The sequence below is a fragment of the Rhinopithecus bieti genome, unplaced genomic scaffold, assembly GCF_001698545.2.
Source record: "Rhinopithecus bieti isolate Rb0 unplaced genomic scaffold, ASM169854v2 scaffold_12088, whole genome shotgun sequence".
Lineage (NCBI taxonomy): Eukaryota > Metazoa > Chordata > Mammalia > Primates > Cercopithecidae > Rhinopithecus > Rhinopithecus bieti.
This window is the reverse complement of record NW_016807975.1, coordinates 3,271,828-3,296,363: the sequence shown is the minus strand read 5'-3', so window position 1 is coordinate 3,296,363 and position 24,536 is coordinate 3,271,828. Positions and strand designations below refer to the sequence as shown.

The 24,536-nt window shown below is 41.3% G+C and overlaps 2 protein-coding genes across 7 annotated transcripts in view; one reads left to right on the top strand and one right to left on the bottom strand.

The window, feature by feature from the left end:
- RNF20 (ring finger protein 20) overlaps nt 1-24,536 on the top strand; it is a 96,593-nt gene that overhangs the window by 4,590 nt on the left and 67,467 nt on the right. The gene's annotated exons all lie outside the window — the stretch shown is intronic.
- Nucleotides 198-14,339, bottom strand: PGAP4 (post-GPI attachment to proteins GalNAc transferase 4). Of its 5 annotated transcripts, XM_017884312.1 has the most exons (3): nt 13,580-13,931; nt 7,725-7,779; nt 198-4,204 (listed from the first exon to the last, which is right to left on the bottom strand). In XM_017884312.1, the coding sequence occupies exon 3, from the start codon at nt 4,125-4,127 to the stop codon at nt 2,916-2,918; it is 1,212 nt and encodes a 403-aa protein (XP_017739801.1). In that variant the 5' UTR covers nt 4,128-4,204; nt 7,725-7,779; nt 13,580-13,931; the 3' UTR covers nt 198-2,915. The 5 variants fall into 5 exon arrangements, with proteins under 5 accessions (XP_017739801.1, XP_017739800.1, XP_017739803.1 ...); XM_017884311.1 differs by lacking the exons at nt 7,725-7,779; nt 13,580-13,931 and adding an exon at nt 13,963-14,339; XM_017884314.1 differs by lacking the exon at nt 7,725-7,779.

Below are 24,536 nucleotides of genomic sequence, written 5' to 3'. Positions count from 1 at the left end.
ATAAATGCTCTGATATTTCTGTGATCCAGGGATCTGTGGCCACAGTTGCTTGTGCAGGCAGCAGCCAATACTTCTGAATGGCCCCCTTGGGACTGCAAAACTGTGCGGGGGGGCAGGGAGCCCATACTATTTGCTACATCAGAAAAATCCATTCATGAAAAAGAAAGACAGAGAAGGATAAAAGTCTTCTCAGAAACCCTTAGTAAAATGGGTGCTTTTATTTTCACAGACATATCTATGCAAATACACTCAGTCACAAGAGAGAGTTTCTTAAGCCTGATCATAATTTAAATTCTGAAAGGTGAGTGAGCCTGTTAAGAGACCTCCACCCTTCTAGTAACCTATGTCCCTTGATATGGGAAGGATATTTTAGTTCTCTCTAGCCCCTTGCTTAGGATTAAATGAGAGACTTCAGCTTTGGTGTAAAGCTGTCAGCTGCCCTAATCAAGGACAACACACAAAAATTAGACTCCTTATAAGAATAAGGGATTAAATGGAGGAAGATTTAGAAGTGGGTGGGAACAAAAGAGCAGAACTAAGCCTGCATCTGCAGAAAATGTCCAAGGACAGCTGACAGAGTTCAGCTCCATGGGGAAAAGGCATGTTAGTGTGTAGGTAGAGAAACTGGACAAGGAAGGATGGCCTTAGCCTTCCATAATGGAGAAGTCAAGGGAAGGGATGACTGCATGCAATAGACAACTGAATTAGAAAGAGCAGAAATGTAAACCAGCAGTGCTTCCCTATCTTGGGCCTGGCTAGCTTAAAGTGGCTCCACTGGCATTGGTCAAAAAACTTTCATGAGGAGATCCAATCACCAGTGCAACAAACTCTAATGAGTTCTAAGTTGGAGATGGTTCAGTTCTAAAGCTTGGGGGTAGACAGGTCACTGGGAGAGAAGGAATGAAGGAGTGGGATCTGAACATTGTAATAAGTCATCTAGTAGCTCTGATCACTTTGGACATTGCTGGGGGATACATAACAGCTCACTACAACATTACAACACATACTTAGATCTGTTTGTTCCCCCAAACTAACATGACAATGTGTTTCTGCCATCTTAGTTTACAGAGACATGATTTAGTCCAGGTTATAGTCAGATTTTACAAAAGAGACTTTGACCACATAGATATTCATAAAATTAATCTGGTTAAGAAAAAAGTGCTGGGGCTTGAAGTCAGAAGAGCTCTGTTCCCATTCTGGCTATGCTGCTGTCAGGTTTGTGACCTGGAGAGCAGTTTAGCATCTCTGGGTCTCAATTTGTTCATCTGCAGAGTGTGGGTGATCAACCTTTATGTAATCCCTCTGTGCTGAGTGGGTCTCCAGATGGAAGTTCCCTGTGGGAATTTAAAAGCAAACTGTGGCATCGAAACAAACTGGACAATTGCTTGAACTCTTTATCATCATCCATCCTCATAAAGAAACTTGTTGGTCACTAGTCTGATAGTACTGTTAAAATACCTTTATTTGTACCTTTTGAGAAAAGTAATTTTCAGACTCTGATCTTAGAATAAGCTCATGAGGAGTCTCATTTCCAAACTGGAGATCATTTCCAGTTTGAATGAACAATTCTTCTTTTTGGCTTGGCTGACGGTGGGGCTAGGTGAAAGCTGAGCTGCACATCCTTCAGAGGTCACAATGAAAAGTCAGTCTTTATTCTAGCAGGGCTTGGTCTGGAATAGCTGGTACATAGGTGGCAGCCCCATGCCCTATCTCATACTTTAAACAACATCACCAATATTTTTTTCTGAAATAAGCTTGAGTTGTATATGTCTATTATAGGAGAGAAAAGTTTGCCAGGTGTCTTCTATGGACTTAGCACTTGCTAGGTGTTTTACATATATTCTGCCATTTAATCCTCAAGGTAACTTTAACAGGTAAGTATTACTGCCCTCATTTTACCAGTGAAGAAATTGAGACCCAGAGTGACTATATGACCTGCCCAAGGTGGTCACATCATTAGGGCATGGCAGAGATCTGAAATAAAAGTTCAGGTCTTCTGACTTCAGTCCATGCTTTTTTTTTTTTTTTTTTTTTTTTTCCCTATAACATCATGCTACCTAGAAGAAAAGAAATGAGGGTAAGCAGTCAGCCAGCAAAGTCAGGAAAAATGATATGCCATTTGTAAAAAGCTCGTCCACACTATATCATTCTGAAATGTCCAGTTTTCAAAGAGTCAGAGCAGTACAGAAATGTTCAATGTTAAATCACTACTCAACATAAGCAATCTGACTGTGATGGTTCAGAAGCTCTTCCAGATCTTGTCGTGCCTTAAAGTTCTCATTAACAATATCAATTATCAGTGCACTACAGATATATAGGAAACGAAAATGCCAGGTAACAGAAAAGCCAGGTCACCTGCCTCCAAGATGCTGGGCACTGCACGGCTTTTATCAGTTTTTATTATACCAGGTCAAGGAAACAAATGGAATCTATCTACATGGTCCTGCCTCGTTAGGCATATATTCTAAACATACATCCATTTTCATACCCAATGAGAAAGAACTCAATTCCAAAGGATCTCACCTTTCACAAAATCCTACCCTTAAGATCCTAAAACAGTCATATCACTGTGCACAAGATTTTTGGCAGTCACAAGCTCTATCACAAAGCAGAGCTTAAAAACAGATGGAGAATATAACCAGGGTTCAAATGCACCCTCACTGGGTGGGTCAGACTGCATGAGGCAGTGTGGCTGTGTGGAGGGAGAGGTCCGGACCTGTGGCAAACTGCTGCTCCTGCCAGGAGGCTACCAAAGCCAAGGCTCTTGACTTATTCATGTTCCTCAGCTGCCCCGGTGCCTATATCTCTAACAACAGTAAACAGTGAAATACCTGCAGGCAACCATGTCTAAATAAAGAGATCAATATTTGAATCTTCAAGAAGTGGCCAACTTCAGAAAGGCATTTCTTGGCACCCTAGAGGAGACTGGGATGAAAGTTGTACCGGAGACTGGAGAAGAGCCCAATGTGTTTCACGAGGTTCGGCTCCACTACATAGGCCCTCTCTCCCTTGGCCCTCAACAGCGAGTACAGTGCCATGTCCTTGCCAAAGCCCTTGTGGCAGTACACTTGGGACAGGTAGGTGAGGGTCCGGCGGGCCGCAGGTGCGGGGAAGAGCATGGCTGGGGTGCAACACTGAGAGGCAGGAACCACGCTGTACAGGGAAGGACTCAGCCGCCGCAGTTCCAGGAAATAGTGCCGACCCACCAGCTCCACCAGACCCATGCTATACAGGGAGAAGAAGAGCATTACAGGCCAGCTAAACCCTGGGCGGCTGGCAAACCTCATGTAAATCCAGGTTAGTAAGGGCCCCAGCAACATGCCTACACCAACCCACTCCAGGATCCGCATGGGCTCTGGGTTGATGTAGTGCTGGAGCCTCTCGGGGTGATAGAGCTTGAGATAAAGGGCATCTCTGAGATGTGGCTCAGAGAAGCGAGCCCGCAGAAGATGCTCCAAGACTGGGAAGATCTGCTCTTCGGGAACAGCATCGTCTTCTACCATCAGGACGTAGTCTGGGTTGTAGGTCTGCAGGGATGACTCCAGGCAATAGACATAGTCCTGCTTTTCTTTCTCAAACGAGTTGGTTGAAGGGTCATCACCATAATCATCCTCAGTGCCCTCATAGCGATTGGCCACAGGGACGTACTTGGAGAGCAACTTGGCATCAAAATGGCTCACACTGCGCTCCACGTTGCACAGAAAGAGTTGGTGCCCCTCGCACTGGGGGCCACATTGCTGAAGAAGCCGGTGGAACTGGGACACCACCTGCAGGACGTAGTGGAAGCCAGGCTGTCTGTCCACAGTGATGATGGTGATCACCAGCCAGGGCCGGGGGGTGGCCTGCCAGACAATGGGCACTGAGCCATTGGCAGAGGGAAGCTCCTCAAAATAGTGGAGGGCAGCCTCACCCTCTTTTAAGCTTTGCTGCAGGAACTCTTGGCTCATTTGGTTCAGATGCCAATGGCGCAGATAGAAGTAAGAGTGCAGAAGTCGGTGACAGGCCAGGGGGGCCAGCAGGCCAAATGTCACCACTGTTAGGATGAAGAGCTGGACAGCGGTGCTGCCCCAGGAGAGTCGCCGCAGCCTCCGGAGGAGCATGGCAGCTGGAGAGGTTGAAGTGCTCATGAGGTCAACTTTTGTTCATGTCTGGTCCCAAGAAAAAAACATCCTGGAACTCAGGCCAGAGTCATCAGAAATCAAACCTAAAGAGAGAGGAAGTAGGGAATGGTAAGGGTAAGCATTTTTTTTTTTTTTTTTTTTAAAACAAAAACAAAAAAACAAAGGGCCAAGAACTGAACTCAGCACATATCAAACCAGAAATTATAATTCAAGGCTCTGTAGCTTCTAGAGACTTTAAAGTATTTTCTGCAGTAAACCTTTCTTTGGTCGTGTCTGCTAACAGCCTCTGGGATGTTTTTATTATTTCTATGAGTAACAAGATCTCAGTGCATCCAACCAAGTCTCCATGCCTAAAGATACTTAATGAGGTTTATAATGTGCCAGAAAATCTCCAGGTAGGCTGTTAGGATCATTATTCACCAGGTACACAGACAATAGGTTCTTAAAACGGGCAAAAAAGCAAGGCTTGGCACAAAGGAAATATACAGATTTAGAGCAAGTTCCAGCATAAGGGCCCAGAAAATACTTGTTGATTAACTGTGCATATAGCAATTTCCAAAAAAATCTTGTCCAACAAGAGAAGGAATACTTAGGATTCTCTGAAATATCTTTGTTATTTAATGTCATTTTTCATTCACATGTTTCTAATCTCACGCAACTATACTTAACATTGCATATTAATTTAATCCTGATTGTTCTCCCATTTTATTTTTGTAGATCATGGGAACCAATGAGAGGAAGTATCTCCCATAAGCAAGCAAACTCTAGAGCTCTAGGCTTGGGGAGGGAGGAAACATCTGGAGGAAGATCCATGAGTAGCTTTTCAATGAAGGGGGTGTGGGTGGGGCAGGGAAAGGCAGAGGTGAATATGGAAGAGACAGTTGCCCTCAGTTTGGTCCAGGAAAAAATGCTGTGTGATGTAATGATTCAGAGCATGGGCCCGAGGCCAGGCTCATGTTGGTATGGATCCTAGCTCTACCTCTCACTTGTTGGGAAGTCAGTTTACCTCTCTATATCTTACATTTCTCAGCTCTAAAATGGAAATAATAATATCCGTCTCTTAGGGTTACTGTGAATATAAAATACGTTAGAAAGCAAAATAATGCAGAGTAAAAATGCCATTAAACTCTATCCATATGTTCAAACTCATAATAATATTTCAGAAGTAAGCAGGTCTAATGTTCTGATGGAAAAGAGACTACTGCCAAAAAACAGAATTAAAAGGACAAAGCCAGTCCTTTGCTAGTAGGGTCAATGCAAAACTAAATGGTGTCTGCAGTACAGAAAGTAAATCTCTTGCCTCAGAAGCATAATGAGGTTTATACACATTTGGAGGAAAACTGTGTAGTTTGTGAGTTACTGCAAAGGGAGGATTGCCCAGGAACCATGTGAGGTTGCTGTGGAGCAGACTCAGCCAGTGCTCTCATATCCATGTTCTCCCCTTGAGCACACAGAAAGACCTCATTTCCTAGCTTGCCTTCTCCAGGTGGAGTCATGTGACTAGGGCTTGTCAGCAAAGTGACAGCAGTGACACCTGGGACAAGGTAGTTGAGAACAGATGTGCCATTTCGACTTTCTCTTTCCCCGTCTGCCAGCTGAATGGACAGCCCTGGTGGATCTAGAGGAGGGTACAGTCACCAGATGGCAGAAGCCTGGGTCCTTGAATCCTGTACCTACATATCCCAGTTTTGGGACTGCATGGAACAGATGTCCCTCCCACTGCCCACCTCCCAGTACCCTCCCAAACTAGAGTGGACTGTGTTGTGAGCAATACATAAACCACTGTGTCTAGACACCAATAATTTTTGGACTTTATTACAGCAGTTAGCCTCTACAGTTGTGTAGAATATCAAATATCTATAGTACAGTGACATGGTAATTTCTCAAGTAGAGAAACAAGTTTCATTTCAGCCACAGAAGCAGATTGTACTATGGGACTCAAAGGTGAGACAGACTATCCTAGTACTAAGAGATCAGGATAGTACCCAAAGAGGGAACAAAACAAAGAGAGGTTGGAATAGTATGCAACCCCAGTCTTGCTGGTTTATGAACGTCCAGCATATTGCAGACTGGTTGCTTCTTCCTCTGCTCTGCTCAGGGCAATGGAGTTAACAAATCATGTGGTTGCACATCCACGTAGTCTCACCAGTTCCACATCACTACTAATGGAAGCCAATACTAGAATTGGGCTGAGCTCACACTCCTGCAGTATTGGCCTTGGAAAAGGAGGCATTCAAATGGCTTTCTGCTGAGACTATTATCCCTGCCTTTGCTATTACCACAAGGGAGCTGGATCAATCTAGAGGCGGGAACTAGAGACAATGAGATAGGGCAGGCAGTTTGGAAAATGCCAGGCACATAGTAAGTACTATTACTTACTATGATATGTCACAGGGGAAAGAAATGGGAACACCTAGTACTGACATCAGGATAACCTTGGGTCCCAGGGAATTTATCCTACTGGGGACAATAAAATCATTAACATCTCACATAGTCCTTCATTTTAAAACTATGTCTGTGAGACTGCTGTTCCACTGACAATAAGGAAAAGAGAGGGATTCGGTTCAGAGGACACATAGTCCCTGCCTATATTAATCAGCTTTGCTGGGGTGATTAACAGTCTCAAATCTTCATTAACTTAAAGTAACAACATGTATTTCCTGCATACGGGTTTGTGGATAGCTGTGGCTCAGTTGGGGTCAGCTCCAGAATGTAGGTCAGAATTAGTTCATGCCACATGCCCCTCCTTCTAGATTGAGCTGCAGAAGAAACAGTCACCTGGAGCGTGTTCCTATGTTGCCTGGAAGCTGCACAAGAGACCAAGTCAAAACATGCAGGTACATTTACATCCTTGTTTCAGTGTGTCACAAATCAAGTCTACTCATCATCCATTGGCCAAAACAATGGGACAGGCAGATTTACTCCTCCCACAGAGCAGAAGCAGGGGAAAGTGAAGATTCAATAGAAAAAAAAAAAAAAAAAAAGCAACAGGCCGATTTCTAAATCCTGAGGAGAAAAGAAAGCATCTAGCAATCTGCTCAGAGAGTATGGAAATTTTTTTAGAATGCTCACAGGGCTTAAGACCCAGCCCCCAACCCCAATCATTACACACTGCACGAATAAGGACAGGCTTCAGTAATGATCCCCAAAATCTCAGTGGCTTATAAGAACGAAGGTTTAATTCTTGCTCATGTTACTTGTCCTTTATAGGTCAATTGTGCCTCTGTTGCCTGTTGTTTGTACTCTAGGACCCAGGCAGGTAGAACTGTTTTTTGTTTGTTTGTTTGTTTGTTTTGTTTTAACGTTGCTGGTTTTGTGGTAGAGAGAAAAAGGGGGAATAGTGCACCACAAGCGAGCTCTCAAAGCTACTTCTCAAAAGTGACACAGGTCACTTCCACCCACATTTCATTGACTGGAACAAACCACATAATAACACAAGTTCAACAGAGCAGAGTTACGTCATTTTCCTGCATGAAGGGAGTGCCAAAAGATACATGGCCACACCTGAAGCCAATACTGGAGAAATATATGTATTCCAGGGAGGGGCAGAAATGTACTCCAGGGAGGGGCATTTTGAACAATAATGCAACCTACCACACCTACCTAGGACACAGGAGCTGGGATCAGATCCTTCATTCAAGATTAGATGACTGCTTTGCTGAAAATCCAACCACATTGAGTTATAGAGTCATTCAGGAGTATGTTCTTGTTTACTTTTTAAAACATTTTCTTAAAAGATTTAACCAATCGTTACACAGTAGGCTGTGGTGTCCAATGCCACCTATAATTTATTTCACCTTACTGATCTGCTTTTAAGAAGAATGAACAGCTGGATGTGGTGGCTCAAGCCTGTAATCCCAGCACTTTAGGAGGCTGAGGCAGGTGGATGGCTTGAACCTAGGAGATTCAGACCAGCCTGGGCAACATGGCAAAACCCAGTCTCAACAAAAGATACAAAAATTAGCCAGGCATGGTAGCATGTTCCTGTAGTCCTAGCTACTCAGGAGGCTGAGGCAGAAGGATGCTGAGCCCCAGCAGGTTGAGGCTGCAACGAGCCACGATCGTACCACTGCACTCCAGCCTGGGTGACAGAGAAAATCCCTGTCTCAAACAAAGCAAACAAACAAACAAACAAAAAGATAAAAGATAAATGGCCTTAGGGGAACAGATATAAAAACATAGGACTTTTCACTGCTAGTTTGGGGAAGGAGTTTTTTTTTAATTCCCAGCCCAATCATAAGGGTGAGACAAGAGTGCTATGTCTATGTTACCACTCTGATTGTCTTTTTCCAGAATTCCAGTTGCCCATGATGTCACAGGCTGAGGCCCACACTCCAGAGACACTGTGGACTGACTGGCACCTCTGAGCTGACCTAATAATGATTGCACCATTACAGCTCCGATTCTACAGAACAATACATAGCCAGTTCTTATCTATGCTTTGCATGTGCTCTTTGAAACACAGCTCTTCCCTAAACAGAGTTCTTTACCTGTTACCATGTCTAGAGTGTAGGGCTCAGGGAAGACAGTAAAGGACACAGATTCTGAGAAATGAACATGAACTAGGGCTTAGATGAATAAATGGAGTGACAACAACAGTTACATTTTAGTGCAACTTCTGAAAATTAAACTAAAGGATCCACGGGTGTGGGAGACACAATACCAGGGTGTGAGTCAGGGGATGAGTGCTCAAGAATGTTCTATGTTTCCCAAATCCACTATATGAATGGCACCACCACTTTCCCAGGCAACTCAGTCTAAAACACTAGTTAGTTCTAACTTCTCACCTCCATGCACTCACTTCCTAATCCCACATCGACAGCCTCTTTTATTATGCCTCTCTTTTCCTCTTTTCCCCTCCCCTTCCCCTTGTCAAGCCTTCCTGCCTGCCGCACTCTAGTTCCTCCTCAGCACCTCCAAGCCAGCTGATTCCAACAGGCTCCTAACAGAGCTTCTGACCTCCAGAATGAGCAACACAAGCCAAAAGATCTGGGTCCAGTTCTCGTCCTAATGCTCACTAATTCGATCAATTTGTATAAAAAAAATCATTTATCTCTCTGAGCCTATTTTATTTCTCTGTGAAATAGGAAAATAAAAAATACTTCAGCTGGGCGCAGTGGCTTACGCTGGTAATCCCAGTACTTTGGGAGGCCGAGGCGGGCGGATCATGAGGTCAGGTGATTGAGACCATCCTGGCCAACACGGTGAAACCTCGTCTCTACTAAAAATACAAAAATCAGCCGGGCGTGGTGGCACGTGCCTGTAATCCCAGCTACTCAGGAGACTGAGGTAGAAGAATCGCTTGAACCAGGCAGTTAGAGGTTGCAGTGAGCCGAGATTGTGCTACTGCACTCCAGCTTGGCAACACAGTGAAACTGTGTCTCAAAAAAAAAAAAAAAAAAGTCATTGTGACGATGAAGAGACAATAGCTATGATAGCCCTTTGTCAGCATAGGACACTGTGCAGATGATGGTGATGTTTTACCTGATCAGCATCCATCTGATACTCTGAAGCATAAGTCAGAACATGGCACTCTTTTCTGTAAAACTATTCAATGATTCCCCCATGACTGTAGAATAAAGTTCAAATTATTTGCCAACATTCTTCACAATCCAGTTCCAACTATCTTTCCAGCTGCATTTCTACTCCTCACACTGTCTAACTCAACCAAGAATCAGCTCAAAAGGTACCTCTTCCAAAAGCCAACCCTGACCTCTCCAACCATAAAGAATCTCTTTTTTCCCCTTAAGTACTGGGGCCCTTTCTATGAACTTTTCCTCCAGGGCATTCATTTGTCACTTTCTACTTCAGACTCATCTATTTACAGCTACCGCTTATTAAGGCCATACTACATATAGCATGGAATTAATCCCATTTAGTTGAAAAAACTGATGCTAACAAGTTGCAAGCAGGAAATTCAAGCACAAGGATAAATTTCAAAGCTCATGTTTTTCCATGATGCCTGTTGTCTTCCATGGCCTTGTTTATGGCCCTTGACTTATGATCTGATTGGACTTTTAAATCTCTTTTTAGTAGATTTAGTCTGATTTATCTTTGGTATGCTTCACAGACCCAGCATAGAACTATGCATAAAAGACACTCAATGCTTGTTGAGCAAATAAATAGCCTCTTTGACCTCTATGGGTCTCAGGTCCTCAGCTATAAAATTGGTAGTATCAAAGAGCTGGTCATATACTGTGTAGAGATGGACTTATTTGTAAATGTTTGTGGAGCACTTATGTGCCAGGCACTGTTCTAAGCATTTCATCTATCGATCCTCATAAAAAGCCTATGAGAAGTATGACTATTAAGCCCATTTTATACTTTAAAAAACTAAGCTTTTAAGCAGGTGGCAAAACTTGAACCCAGGCAGACTGTGTCCAGAACCCACGTTCTCAACCAATATGCATGACTGCCTGCACAAATTTGGAGCCCAGGAAAATCAACTGAAAAACCATTAGAAATGGCAATAGACTTTCAAAACATGGTTGGTACCAGAATTAATATGCAAAAATAATATATAATATACATAGCAAGTATATATACACAGGTACTATATATATGCATTACATGTTCATATCTGTATCTATATTATAATGATTGCTTTCATGTAAACAATCACCAGTGAACTAAGGGAATAAAAAATCCCAATCAAAAGGGAAAAAATAACCCAAATACCTAGAAATAAATTTCAGAAATATGCAGAATATATACATATACTACAAAATTCTACCAAAGGGTATTTAAAAAGTCATTAATAAACAGAAAAATGATGCTCAGGTGAAAAGACTTGGTACTAGAGATCCCTTTCTCCATAATTAATCTCTATATTTAACATCTGAATTTAATTTACTTCAAGAGGGAGTGGCAGAGTTCAACAACTAGGCACTTTCATATAAATTGGTGCAGTTTTTGGAGGAAATGTTGGGGTGTTGGGGCAGTATCTATTAACATTTTATATGTGCATCCCCTTTGACATAACGATCCTACTTCTAGGAATCTACTCTGCAGAAATGCCAACACATGCTACCAAAGATGGATAAGAAATGTTCATTGCTGTTTTGTTTGTAGTAGAAAGAAAAAGAGAGAAAGAGTGGGAGAGGAATGGAGGGAGAAAGGGAAGAAAGGAAGGAAGAGAAAGGAAAGAAAGAAGAAAGAAAGAGAGAGAGAGTGAGGAAGAGGGTGGGAGGGAGAACGGAAGAAAGGAAGAACTGCAGGCAAATGAAATACCTAGCAAAGGGAACAGATTTTTAGAGAATCATAAAAGGGTATGCTGTGAACATGTTAAGAAGAAAGAGGAAGGTTTAAATATGTTGACATAAAAGAAATCGTAGCTAGATTTGTGCTTTGGACTGAACGTTTGCCCTCCTCCTCCCCAGCCACAATCCGTGTTATAAATCCTAATCTCCAATGTGATGGTATGCAAAGACAGGGTCTTTGGAAGGTAATCAGGTCATAAGGGTGCAGACCTCAGTAATGCATGCTCTTTATTAGTGCCCTTATAAAAAAAGACAGGAGCGATCACTTCTTTTCTCTGCTCTCTCACATGTAAATCAGGAAGAGGGCCCTCACCAAAACTTGACCATGCTGGCACCCTGATCTGGAACTTCCAGCTTCCAGAAGTTTGAGAAATAAATGTGTCTGTTGTTTAAGCCACCTACTCCTTGAGAATGTGTTACAGCAGCTCAAGTAGACTAAGACCAGAAGGGAGAAATGCGAACTATATCAGTGCAAATTACAGAAAAATATGCAGAGATATGACCAATTTATTTTTGATGTGGAGTATAATTTAGTGAAGGAGAAATGACGGGTATGGGGATGGCAATTTCCTGTTTTGATATCTACATTTCTGCAAAGAGCATTACTTTTATAATCATAATTAAGCATTCGATTAAACACTGAGTCTTGTGTTAGACACTGGGAAGGTGAACATGACAGGGCACCTGTTAAGTCCATTTTTTTATTCGTGATTTAAATTGCTATAGCTATAATAAATTAAATTACATATATATATCTGTTTGTGGATATTGGCAGCTATCTCTCCCTACATTGTGGTGCCAGTGCCATGTCATTTTCATTATGAAAGCTTTATAACAGGTTTTACTATCTGACTAGGCAGATTCTCTCTCATTATCCAGCATCGTAATTTTCTAGGCCTTTACAAATTAATTTTATTGAGGTACAGTTTACATACAATACAATGCACCGCTTAAATATATATTTTGATGAGTTATGTCAAATTTATATTCCCATATAACCATCAAAATAAAAAATAGACCAAAGTATCCAAAAGATCATTTGGAATTAGAACTAGTAAAAATTAACAGAAAATACTCCCTATAGTGCAACATGTGACAAAGAATTACTACTTTAATGTGTAATACACATAAAGTGCTTAAAAACTAGGAAGAGAAAGATACTCCAACTGAAAATGGGCAGAAAATTAACAATCAACTCACCTACAGAAATGCAAAAGGCTACTACACAGAAGAAAAAGTGTTAATTCCTACTGGTAATCAAAGACATGCAAATTAAGACAAGATACCATTTCTTGGTCCACACTTTTGATTCAAAACTTCAAATGTGTATACATGGAGAAAATTTTAAGATATGCAGAAAATCTAAACCATCTAGAAGTTGAAGTTTTAAGTTATTTTTATTTTGTTTCTCCTTTGGAGTTTTGTTTCCTGGATGTTTTCTAATAAGCGTATCCTTACAACATTCTGATAATTCTAATAATGTTAGTTTTCTCTTCTCACCTCATAAAGTACCTAGTGCAGTGCATTCTAGAAATTCAACCCTAAAAAAAAGCTATTTCCCCTTAGAAGGATTAGTTGTCTTGGAGAAACTCACACATGCACGCGCACACACACCTGCATGTGTTGCTAATGGTCCGCATGGTGAGATCATCATTGGAGCCGCCCTGTGGCCCCCCGGAGAGAGTCTGGGTCGAGCAGGGGATGCGGGTCACAACGACCCTGCAGGAGCTCACGCCCCAAGACACCGTGAGCGCAGTGCGACACTGGCGACGCCCGAGCCAAGGGCCAGAAAGAGGGTGAGACACGCCCACGTGGACCTAATTAACCCTCCCTCTTGGAAAAAGAATGGGGGACGATGTCCAGGGCACTGGATCCATCTGTCGCTGACCTTGGGCAGTCCCTGCCACGCTTGAGCCTCAGTTTCCCACCCGTAGCCGTGCTGACCGTCTCCATCGCTGTGCTCCTTCCCTTCTGCTGTTTTTTCCAGGTGCTGGGAAGGACGCCTTCCTCTGCCCAGTCGCCCTCCCCCAGCCCTTGGCTGCGAGGTCGCCCGCAGAAACCCAACACTGCGGCCGCGCTCTCGGCGCGCCAGGCGAACCTAAGGTGTGGACGCGCTGCGAGGGTCCCCTGCTTGCGGGCGGCCATTAGGCGCCAGGCCCCTTGGCGTTTCGGCCCTGCTAGGCTCGGCGAGGGTCTTACCCAGACAGGCACGCGCCCCGCTCGCGTCCTTCTGTTGGCCTGTCAGCGCAGCTGGCGCAGGCTAGGGCCAGGGAGGCGCCCCCGCGGCACTCAACCATCCCCGCACTGACGCGGGCCCCTGCAGCGCGGGGGACCCTGCCGGACCTCGCAATCCTCCGGCAGGAAGCGGTCGGAGCTCCGGGCAGGGCCGCTAGGCAACCCGCCTGCCCGAGGCGCACTGCCAGGGGCACAGGCCCTCTGCGAAGCCTCTCCCCAACCCTCAGCTGCCCTGCTTGTGCCAGCTGTGGCCACCCCTAATCCTTGTCCCCGTGCTCTGGTGTCTCTCCAGGGCTCCGACCACCGCGCCAAAAGGGCTGGGCAGATCGTGCGCAACAGAAACCTACCCGGTCGGGGCTATCAGCTCGGTCCCCTGCGCGCGCCGAGGGCCGCCTCTGGTATCGCCCAGGCTGGCTAGCTCATCCCGGTGGAGGCGCCATCGCCGGGGCCCAGAAGGAGCGGGCGCAGCGCGGTTTGGGTGTGCGCCCGAGCCTCACCTCCTCCCGCCTCGCAGCTCGGTCGCAGGGCTCCCCTTGCTCAGGCGGGCCATGTGACCCGCGAGCTGAGGAGCGACCGCGGCCCCCAAAGCCGGCTTGGGGAAAAAGGATGGCAAAAGGCGCCAACTGATGGGCAGCCAGGGAAAAGCAGGAGTCGCCCCCAAGTCACGCAAACAGGAAGCCTGTTTCTTTTGTGAGGGAACTAGAAGCCAGCATTATATTTCATCAGGTGGGTACACAGAGACTTATTCACACCAATGGAACGATCTCTCTCAGTGCGTGAGAAAGCTATTACTTTGGGTCTTGAATGTTTTTCAGTCTTCCCAAAACCCTCAATTTAAACACAAATGGCCACGAGAGACAAAACGCCTGAGGTATGCACATTGAGAAGGTATGCACATTGAGAACAATCCTGGCAAAGCAAACAGGAAAAAGATATAGAATGATCCGGGGAGGAAAATTGCGGGGACAAAAGAAAACTAACAGCTTCCTGCATTCCACCCTGGACTTTCCCTTCTGAATGGGTTTCCACTACACAGTTGTACGGCCTTACTCAGTGCTTCTAATCCTAGGTTTGCCTGTCTAGGCCACAGGTTAGCAACTACAGCTTGCTGCCTGTTCTTGTACAGCCCACAAGCTAAGAATGTTTTTTGCGATATTTCATGGTTAAAAAATGGAAGACTATTTCAGGGATATGAAAATTAATGAATTCAAAATTTGGTGATCATAAACAAAGTTTTATTGCAACATGGTCATCATTTACATATTGTCTATGGCTGCTACCATGCAAGAACAGCAGAGTTGGACAGCTGTGACAGAGACCTTATGACCCACAAAGCCTAAAATATTTACTGCCTGATTTGCCAACACTTGTTCTAAAAGGTCTGTTCAGTGGTCACAAGATAAAGCATTAAAGCCAGTAAATGCTCATATGATTTCTTCTTGGGTGAGTAAAATTGATACTAGATATTAACTTCCTTTAGAACCTTACAAACATCCACCTGAGCATCCATTCATCTTCTACTCTTTCAGCCAGCATTTACTGAAGAATGGTTCTGACATAGTGCCAACACTATAGATGACAATGAAGTAAGAATGAGGTGTGGATCCTGCACTCAAGGAATTTGTCATTAGGAATGTCAGAAAGTCTATATGTGAGGCTGGGTAGTATCAGAGCTGGATATAGCACAGAAAGGGAGCTTGGGAAGGTAGTTTCATTTCCTGGGAGAAAAACTGGGAGTCTGATACTCCGAAAATGGAGGATTGTAACCAACCTGAGTCGAATTCAATTCGTGTCATTGGCTCAGTTCTGAAGTCTAATCTATTTACTGGCTCTGACAAATTAACTCCTCTGTGCCTCAATGTTCTCATCTATATATTGGGAACAGTAATATTTCCCTCATAGGTTTGTTGAGAGGTTTGCATGAGATAATGTATATAAAGTGCTTAGCATTCTACCTGCCAGAATATCTAGCTTTCTCTAAATGGTTGGTAGTTATTCACTTGTTTAACAAAAATTCGTTGAGTACCTATTATAATGTTCCAGGCAATGTCTGTGCTGTCCAATATCGTGGTCACTAGTCACATGTAACTACTTAAATTTTAATTAATTACAAATTAAATAAAATGTAACAATCAGTCCCTCAGTAGCACTAGCCACATTTGAAATGCTCAGTACCTACACGTGGTTAGTGCTACTGTATTGTAGTACAGCTATAGAACATCCCATCATCACAGAAAGTTCTATGAGATAGTGCCTTTCTAGAGAGTAGGGATTCGGCTATGAATAAAATGAAATCTCTGCCTTTAGGGAGCTTACATTTGGGTGGACAATAGATAATAAACAAATAAATGCATACTGTATCAGGTATTGATAAATATTTTAAATAGTCAAATCAAACACTTTCCTAGTACTTTCTATGGCTGATACTGTCCTGAGTGCTTCTTATTAATTCTTAATCACTCCAACAACCCCATGAGATGGGTAAGCTAAGTAACTTACCCAAAGTCAAACTGCTAGATAGAGGAAAAGCCAAAATCCAAACCCATGAAATCTGGCTTCAGAGTTCATTCTCTCAATCAACATGTTATATTTCTTCTCAAAGCAAAGCAAAAATAGAAAAAAAAAAATGAAGAATAATAAAATAAGAGGTTAGAGACTAGTAAAGGGCACTATTACAATTATTATAGTAAACATCTTAACCTCCATGCAAGTAGGGTGTTTTATCGGTTAGACTTGGGTCAGAAATAACACAGTACAACAGGATAATGAAAAAAATCTATTCTCAAAGGTGTGGGTGAAATTAAAGAAAACTAATAAGGCATAGTGCAGTGCATACCCTAGGGCTTGATACCAAGGAACTATTACTAATCCTGGGTCTGATGAGCAAAGTAAGGAAACAGTTATTAAAACAACAAAAGAATAATTGTGAAAAGGGAGACATCCTAGGGGACCTGTCACTAATAGAATGAGGCAGTGAGCCTATGGTGACCCATCAGGGAAAGAGCCAGGAGAATAAATAACATAACTCTACTTTCTTCCTGCCATCTTATCTCCTGCTAGTGTCTGCCATTGGCTGAACCCAACCAGAAATCAAGGGCAAGAGAGGCCTTGATGTAATCCATATAGCTCAAATTCACAGGACACAGAGCTGATTGGATGATCAGGAGGCATAAACAGAAGATATCCAGTAAAGTCTACTCCTTCTTGCTCTGAACATCTTCTCTTGTACTTTTTTTCACATAAAAATTGAACACACCTTTTGGGATACACAAAAAGTTCCAGTAACTGTGGTGTCATAATAGAGTAATTCAATTTGAACATATCCCTGAGATATAAAATATTAATCGTTACTATTACCCTTCCTAATGGGAAGAGTGGGGATGGAGGACAAACAATATGAAATGTAACTGTTAGAATCCCTACTTCTATGGTTGGTCATGAAATTTAAGTTGGGAATCATGGCTTTCTTCTTCCACTACCCATTGCGTGTTCCCTTTCTCTCCACCAGCACTTCACTGTATGAGCCTCTTTACAGAGTGACCCAAACTTTTTAATTTTATTTTATTATTTCTCTTTTGAGACACAGTCTCAGTCTTTCACCCAGGCTGGAGTGCAGTGATTCAATCTCAGCTCACTGCAACCTTCGCCTCCCAAGTTCCAGCAATTCTCCTGCCTCAGCCTCCCCAGTAGCTGAGATTACAGGCACGTACCACCACGCGCAGCTAATTTTTGTATTTTTTTTTTTTTTTTTTTTTTTTGAGACAGAGTTTCGCTCTATCGCCCAGGCTGGAGTGCAGTGGCCGGATCTCAGCTCACTGCAAGCTCCGCCTCCCGAGTTTACGCCATTCTGCTGCCTCAGCCTCCCGAGTAACTGGGACTACAGGCGCCAGCCACCTCTCCCAGCTAGTTTTTTTGTGTTTTTTAGTAGAGACGGGGTTTCACCATTTTGGCCAGGCTGGTCTCAAACTCCTGACCCCAAGTGAACCGCCCGCCTCAGCCTCCCAAAGTGCTGGAATTACAGTCGTGAGCCACCGCGCTCGGCCCAAACTTTTGATCTTACAAGATTTAGGTTCTTGGTGCACCTCTCGTTACTGAGTTGCCTCAGTTTTCCACTGATCAGGACCATTGGATATGTGTGTACTCACATGGACTTGTCAATGAACTTCTAGGTTCTAGATATAGTCCTCCTTGACTTGAGTGTAAAGCAGCAACCAATTTCCCATTGGTATGGTAATCAATTACCTAGGGCTATATAGTGGTGCCTTTCTTTTCTTGTCCCAGTTTCCAGCTCAACAGGCTGTGAATTCCCTGGTGGAAGTACTTCTTCTTGGGATATTAGAGTTTCCAAATCTACTAAGTTTGTGGGGCTTGGAAGAAAAAAAAAAATCCCTGTAGTTAAGTTTTTTTTTGCTGTAGTAGTGAGAAGAATATATCTTTGCTTTCTGGACGTCTGAATTCTGGCTATAGGCAAATTATTTCACACATTGGCTATTGGTTTAAGGAATATATTGCATTCTTGAGGACAGCATCTCAACCTCCCATGGTGTTGTCTCACAACTGGTGTCATAACTGAGCCTTCAGGAGACCATTACACCATTTAATAATACCAGCTTCTTCTGTTTGATGGATCCATGGTAAGATCACTGAATTCCAAAGATATTAGTTAATTGTGATACTTCCTTTGCTGTAAAATGGGTCCCCTGGGCAAAGGTAGTATGTGGTAAAGCAAGGCAATAGTACAGTTATTCTGTAAGTCCATGAATAGTGGTATTAGCAGAAGTGCTGTGGCCTAGGAAGGAAAATTCGTACCCAGAAATCTCTACAGAGGACAAATGGTTATTCCCCCCATGATAGCAGATGTGCAGTATAACCAACCTGGCACCAGATAACCAGTTGGTTCTTCTAGGAAATAATGCCATATCATAGAACCAGTATTTGATCATTGCTGTTGACAGTTTGAGCACTTAACATGAACGGTAGCAAAATCAGCATATTATTGAAATTGATCAGTATAATTATTGAAATCATTTAGAATCTGTTCCTACTGACATGGCCATTTTGTACATAGGCCCATTAAACAAGCACTACTTGACTGAAGAAGCTAATTAACATCTACAAGACAGGTCATATTGACTACCTGATTCAGATAAAAATATTTTCAATTTTCCTGGTAATTTATTCTTTATGCATGTTACCCAGACATGTATTTTAAATTTTCAAATACTTGGGGTTCTCTAGATATTTTTATTGATTTCTAATTTTATTCTTTTGATATATGTAAAATACATTATATATAAACTCAAAGAATATATATTAAATATTAAAGCATATATAAATGTTTTTAAAGACTGAAATCTTACAGGATGTGTGTGTGTGTGTATATATATATATATATTCTTTTAAAATCTGTTGGGAAATTTTTTTAGTGGCCCAGTATATAGCCTGTCTTGGGGAATGTTTCATAGGCACTTAAAAAGATAGTGCATTCTGCAATTGCTGGATGTAGTGTTCTTTGATCATCAGCTAAGATCTGCGTAGGAAATAGTGTCATTTACACCTTCTTCTGTACTGAGGTTTTTCAGTTCTATCAATTATAGGAAAAGTCTGTTAAACACATAATTATGAATTTGTCTATTTCTCTTTTTAGTTGTATAAGTTTTTGTTTCACATATATTTTGCTTTGGTACATATATGTTTATGATTGTGATATCTTTTATCATTATGAAATAACTGTTTCTGGCAGTAATTTTTTTTTTTTTTTGAGATGGAGTCTCACTCTGTTGCCCAGGCTGAAGTGCAGTGGAGTGATTTTGGCTCACTGCAACCTCTGCCTTCTGGATTCAAGCTATTCTCCTACCTCAGCCTCCTGGGTAGCTGGGACTAGAGGCGCATACCACCATACCCAGCTAATTTTTTGTATTTTTAGTAGAGATGGGGTTTCACTGTGTTAGCCAGGATTGTCTCAATATCCTGACCTCATGATCCACCCACCTGTCTGGCAGTAATTTTTGTCTTAAAGTCTCTAATGTTAAAATAACGTCTCTAGCATTCCCATGCTTCTTTTTCTTTGCACATCTAATAACTTTTGGTTAAGACTGGACATTGTAATGTATTGTAGCAACTCTGAATTCTGTTACATTTTTCTGAAGATTGTTGGGATTTTGTTCTAGTAGGCAGTTGACTTGTGTGGTCTCAGATTTCAGTTGTCAAACCATATGTCTCCTGTAGCTGCTACTATCACTGTTGATTTTTCTTTCTTCCCTCAGCTTCTGATTTTTTAGACTGTCTCCCTAAGTATCTTTCCTGGGACTGAGTAGATTAGTCATTAGTCAAGCATTTGGGCAGAAATTATGCTCTGATTCTGGGCTTATTCTCTCTGTCTTTTTGCTTATGGAGTTTTCTCCCTAAATTCCCCCTTAAACTGCTCTTCCAGTTTTAATCTGCCCCCTGATATCTCAAGCAAGTAAGTCTTCTGCTTTCTGCTGCCTGAGCTGTGCACATTTAGTTTAAAAAAATAGTAAACTTATAAATCTCACTAAGTGCAGTCTTATCTTTCAAAGAAACTCTCTTCTGATTTTTCTCTGCTTTTTTTGTTGGCCTCCCTGGGATGTTGGCCTCCCTGGGACTCACAGGTGAGTAGTTTAGCAGTCAGCCATGGATTTGTGCAGAGTTTATACTCAGATTGTGGGTCTCCATCATTCTGCTGCTCTCTTGCTTCTAACGTTTTCTCCCTAATTTTCCAGCTGCTGTGCCAGCACTGAACTGTGTCCTCTGCCACCTCATGTTTTTAAAGCTGCGGTTTTCTGCTTCAGGAGCTATGGAGACTGAATAATACACTCAGTCAGAAAAGTCACATTTTATCAAAAGTAAACTCTCCTCTACTCTGTGCCTGCTTTAGATTGCTTTTCAATGTCCTTTTATATCTCATTCAGATTTTATAAAAGTCATCTGCCAAGCAGTTTGATCTACCAGTTCACTCCACCATTACTGGAAACTGGAACTCTAATTAGTTAGGTATTTTATAAGAAATTCTCTTTTACTCTGTATGTCATGTAGGCAAACAGAGAGACAGATAATGGTCTGAAGTAACATGTTTAGTTACTAATAAAATTACCAGCTACTAAATGTCAATGGTAATTGACATTTTGTGTCTACTTTTCTTGCTCTTCTACAAACCCAAAGATTTTCCCAAAATATATGACTTACTTTTGATTACCCAAATTTACATGTCAAGGGAGGATTTTTAAAATTGATACATAATATTTTACATATTCATGGGGTACACATGATATTTTGTTGCATGCATAGAATGTGTAATAATCAAGCCAGGGTATTTGGAGTATACATCACCTTGAGTATTTATCATTTCTATGTGTTGGGAACATTTCAAGGTCTCTCTTCTAGCCACCAGAAGTTTCAAATAATTCAAATTTTCATTTAGTGAAAGTGAAGACATCAACCTTTCACAGCATCACACTGAAAATTTTAGTATATCAATTAGTTTAATGACAAGCGGTGGGAGACATGGTGAAACATGCATAGCTATCAACAACTAGGAAGCAAAAATTTCCAAGGATGGTAATGAAAATAGGGCAGAATTTCTGTTAATAAAATTTCAGGTAGACCATGTGGAAAATAAATAAACCAATAAACCAGTAGTTCTTCACTTAGATTACAATCTCCTGTGGCTCCTAATCTCATACCTCTAGGATTTCTTTCTAGATATAAAATAGTAGCTACTCAATACTCTTCCAAAGGGGGGGGAAAAAAAAAGCCAGTGCTTAAAATAAAACCTTTTTTTTTTTTTTAGCAGATTGCCCTAATGGCCCACAAAATACAATGAAGGATCAATCTCTGGGGTGCTAGATTTACAAATTTGAGACCTTAGAATAATGACAATTATTATTGATGCTGTTTGTTGAAAATAGAAAAGACTTAGGTAATGGTAGCAACATTCAGTTGCTCTAGCCTTCCTTTATAAACTCTCAAAGAGGAGAATAATGTCCTCAACTCTCTTCATCTCCCAGGTTCACTTTACTTTCAGAGGCAGGTAAGAAACAATTTACTTTTACAGGCTTGCAAGACTGGGTCTGAAGGGAAAGAGGAGAGGGAAACCATCCTATCATGTTGATGGGTGCAGGGCAGAGCGGGAAGGGGTATTACATAACATTTTATGGAGAGAATGCAAGTACTGGCTACTGTCCCTGTACTGTGGTCCTATAAGGCCTCAGTAAAAGTTGCCAAAATTACAAAAATGCTTGTTGCAATCATATTTTTGATGAAATCACAGGTCTGGTTCCACATTAGGATGATGTACCTTTTGTTTTATTTAACTTCAGACTTCAAGAAAAGTTGTGACAAAAACTGTAAAGATTTCCAAAATTCTCTAAAAGTAATGCTTTATCCTGTTTGCTTTATTTTTACATATGTATTATTTATATGTCGACCTAAATAACAAACAGAGAGAGCCTCTCTAAAAGAAAAGATATATATTTGGGAATAGAACATTGCGATGGGAATATGCATGCTATAAAACTATGGGTATATTCAGGGACGTAATGGGAGACAAAGGTTTTTTTTTTTTTAAAAAAAAAAAGAGAAGAATTACACAATTATTTTGAAATAATTATCCTTGGCTACTAAGACCAATGACAAGGATGACTCTAGTTTAAATTTGGACAGGCAATTGCTGGGCAGATGTCCTTTTAGAAGTATATACTTTTTTAAGATTGTAATGATCTTGGTCCATGGTTGTGGGTTTTGTAGTCTTTTTTGCTATACATACAAGCATGAGAGCCCTCTCTTTTTGGCCTTCGTTGGCTCTATTTGTCAAGGTTTTCTTAATATTAGTTACTCCATTTTGATTCCGACAACTTTCACATTTACCCCTTTTGATTAAGATCTTTCTATAAAAGTACCATTGATTAATTAATCATCTTGGAGTTAGGTTTTGTTGTCCCTCAGTGCTGGGATAGACCTGTTCCAGTTGTTGGTCTCCTTCCACTATGAGAGGAGTCATTGGTGACTATGAGTCAGTGTTAAAACCATTTACTCATATTTCAGCAACAAGGGATATTTTAAGGGAGTGGCTTTCAGGCTAAGTATACATGGAGTTCATCATTAAATTTAATTTTGTCTGTTTTGTAGTCATTTGTTATCATCTAAAAGTGCTGGGCCACCATTATTTTGTTATGAATTGTACTTTTGTAAAAATTTTAACAAGTAACAAATACAAAGTTTAAAAAGGGAAAATATAAAGTAAAATTAATAGCAATATGACAATTTTAGTTTATACAATGGTTTTGAGGCATGAGTTGAGGCTTAAAGATAACTAATTGAATAAATAAAATGACCACAGGGAATTAGGTGAGCCCTGTTTTAACTATGCAGCCCATTTAAAAATTTTGTGTATATGGGTCTCAACTTTTTTAGATAAATTTATTTAGGTAGAGTATGTAGTAGTAGCAATGGTGCTGACATTTTTTTTTTTCAGTTTAGCTAATGGATACTAAATGGTTTCTTAGGTTAGGTTTTGTGAAGTTACTGGCAGAAGCTATTTGATTGTGAAATTTTAATTAAACTATGATCTTGCCAAGTGAAGAAGGTAGCATAAAGGGGACATAAGTTTCATTCTGATATGGAATCTTATTTTAACATCTTGGGAAAAGCTATTTATAGCATGAAAACATTAACTTTTCTTTTTGATTTGTAGTTTGAATGTCTCTGATCATGACATTGGGCAGTTTGATGAACTTTTGTGTGGTCCATATCTTAGGCATGAGGCTTATTTCTTAAAATCCATGTAGTTTTAGTTGATAGGGCTTTAGGAATAAAGCAGTTTTTGTTTTGAGTTGGAGAGTTGTAGCCAAATATTGGGGGAGATTAGGAGAATGTAGGATCTAGTTCACTCCATAGGTAGATAACAAGATTTGAAAACAAGGTACAGGGATATAATCTAGTAACAGGTGTATCACAGGATATTTTTTAGAAATATAATTTTATTTTTTAAAATATTGATCATATGCAAATTTTAGATTTAAAAACTGTTTGAGGCTCAGAAGCCAAACGAAGGCTAACTTTAGATTTTACTTACAGTCTGAAGTTCTTCAGCCTGACAGGAAGTGACAATTTTTATTTACTCATTTTAAGGCTAAGAATTCTTGAAGGCAGGCTTTTATTATTATTATTATACTTTAAGTTCTAGGGTACATGTGCACAATGTGCAGGTTTGTTACATATGTATACATGTGCCATGTTGGTGTGCTGCACCCATTAACTTGTTATTTACATTAGGTATATCTCCTAATGCTATCCCTCCCCACTCCTCACACCCCACGACAGGCCCTGGTGTGTGATGTTCCCCACCCTGTGTCCAATTGTTCTCATTGTTCAATTCCTACCTATGAGTGGGAACATGCGGTGTTTAGTTTTCTGTCCTTGGGATAGTTTGCCCAGAATGATGGTTTCCAGCTTCATCCATGTCCCTACAAAGGACATGAACTCATCCTTTTTTATGGCTTCATAGTATTCCATGGTGTATATGTCCCACATTTTCTTAATCCGGTCTATCGTCAATGGACACTTGGGTTGGTTCCAAGTCTTTGTTATTGTGAATAGTGCTGCAATAAACATATGTGTGCATGTGTCTTTATAGCAGCATGATTTATAATCCTTTGGGTATATACCCAGTAGTGGGATGGCTGGGTCAAATTGTATTTCTAGTTCTAGATCCTTGATGAATCACCACACTGTCTTTCACAATGGTTGAACTAGTTTACAATCCCACCAACAGTGTAAAAGTGTTTCTATTTCTCCACATCCTCTCCAGCACCTGTTGTTTCCTGACTTTTTAATGATTGCCATTCTAACTGGTGTGAGATGGTATCTCATTGTGGTTTTGATTTGCATTTCTCTGATGGTT

Excerpts from the sequence above, each read along its gene's own strand:
- PGAP4 (XM_017884311.1), bottom strand. The coding sequence starts at position 4,127 with ATGAGCACTTCAACCTCTCCAGCTGCCATGCTCCTCCGGAGGCTGCGG.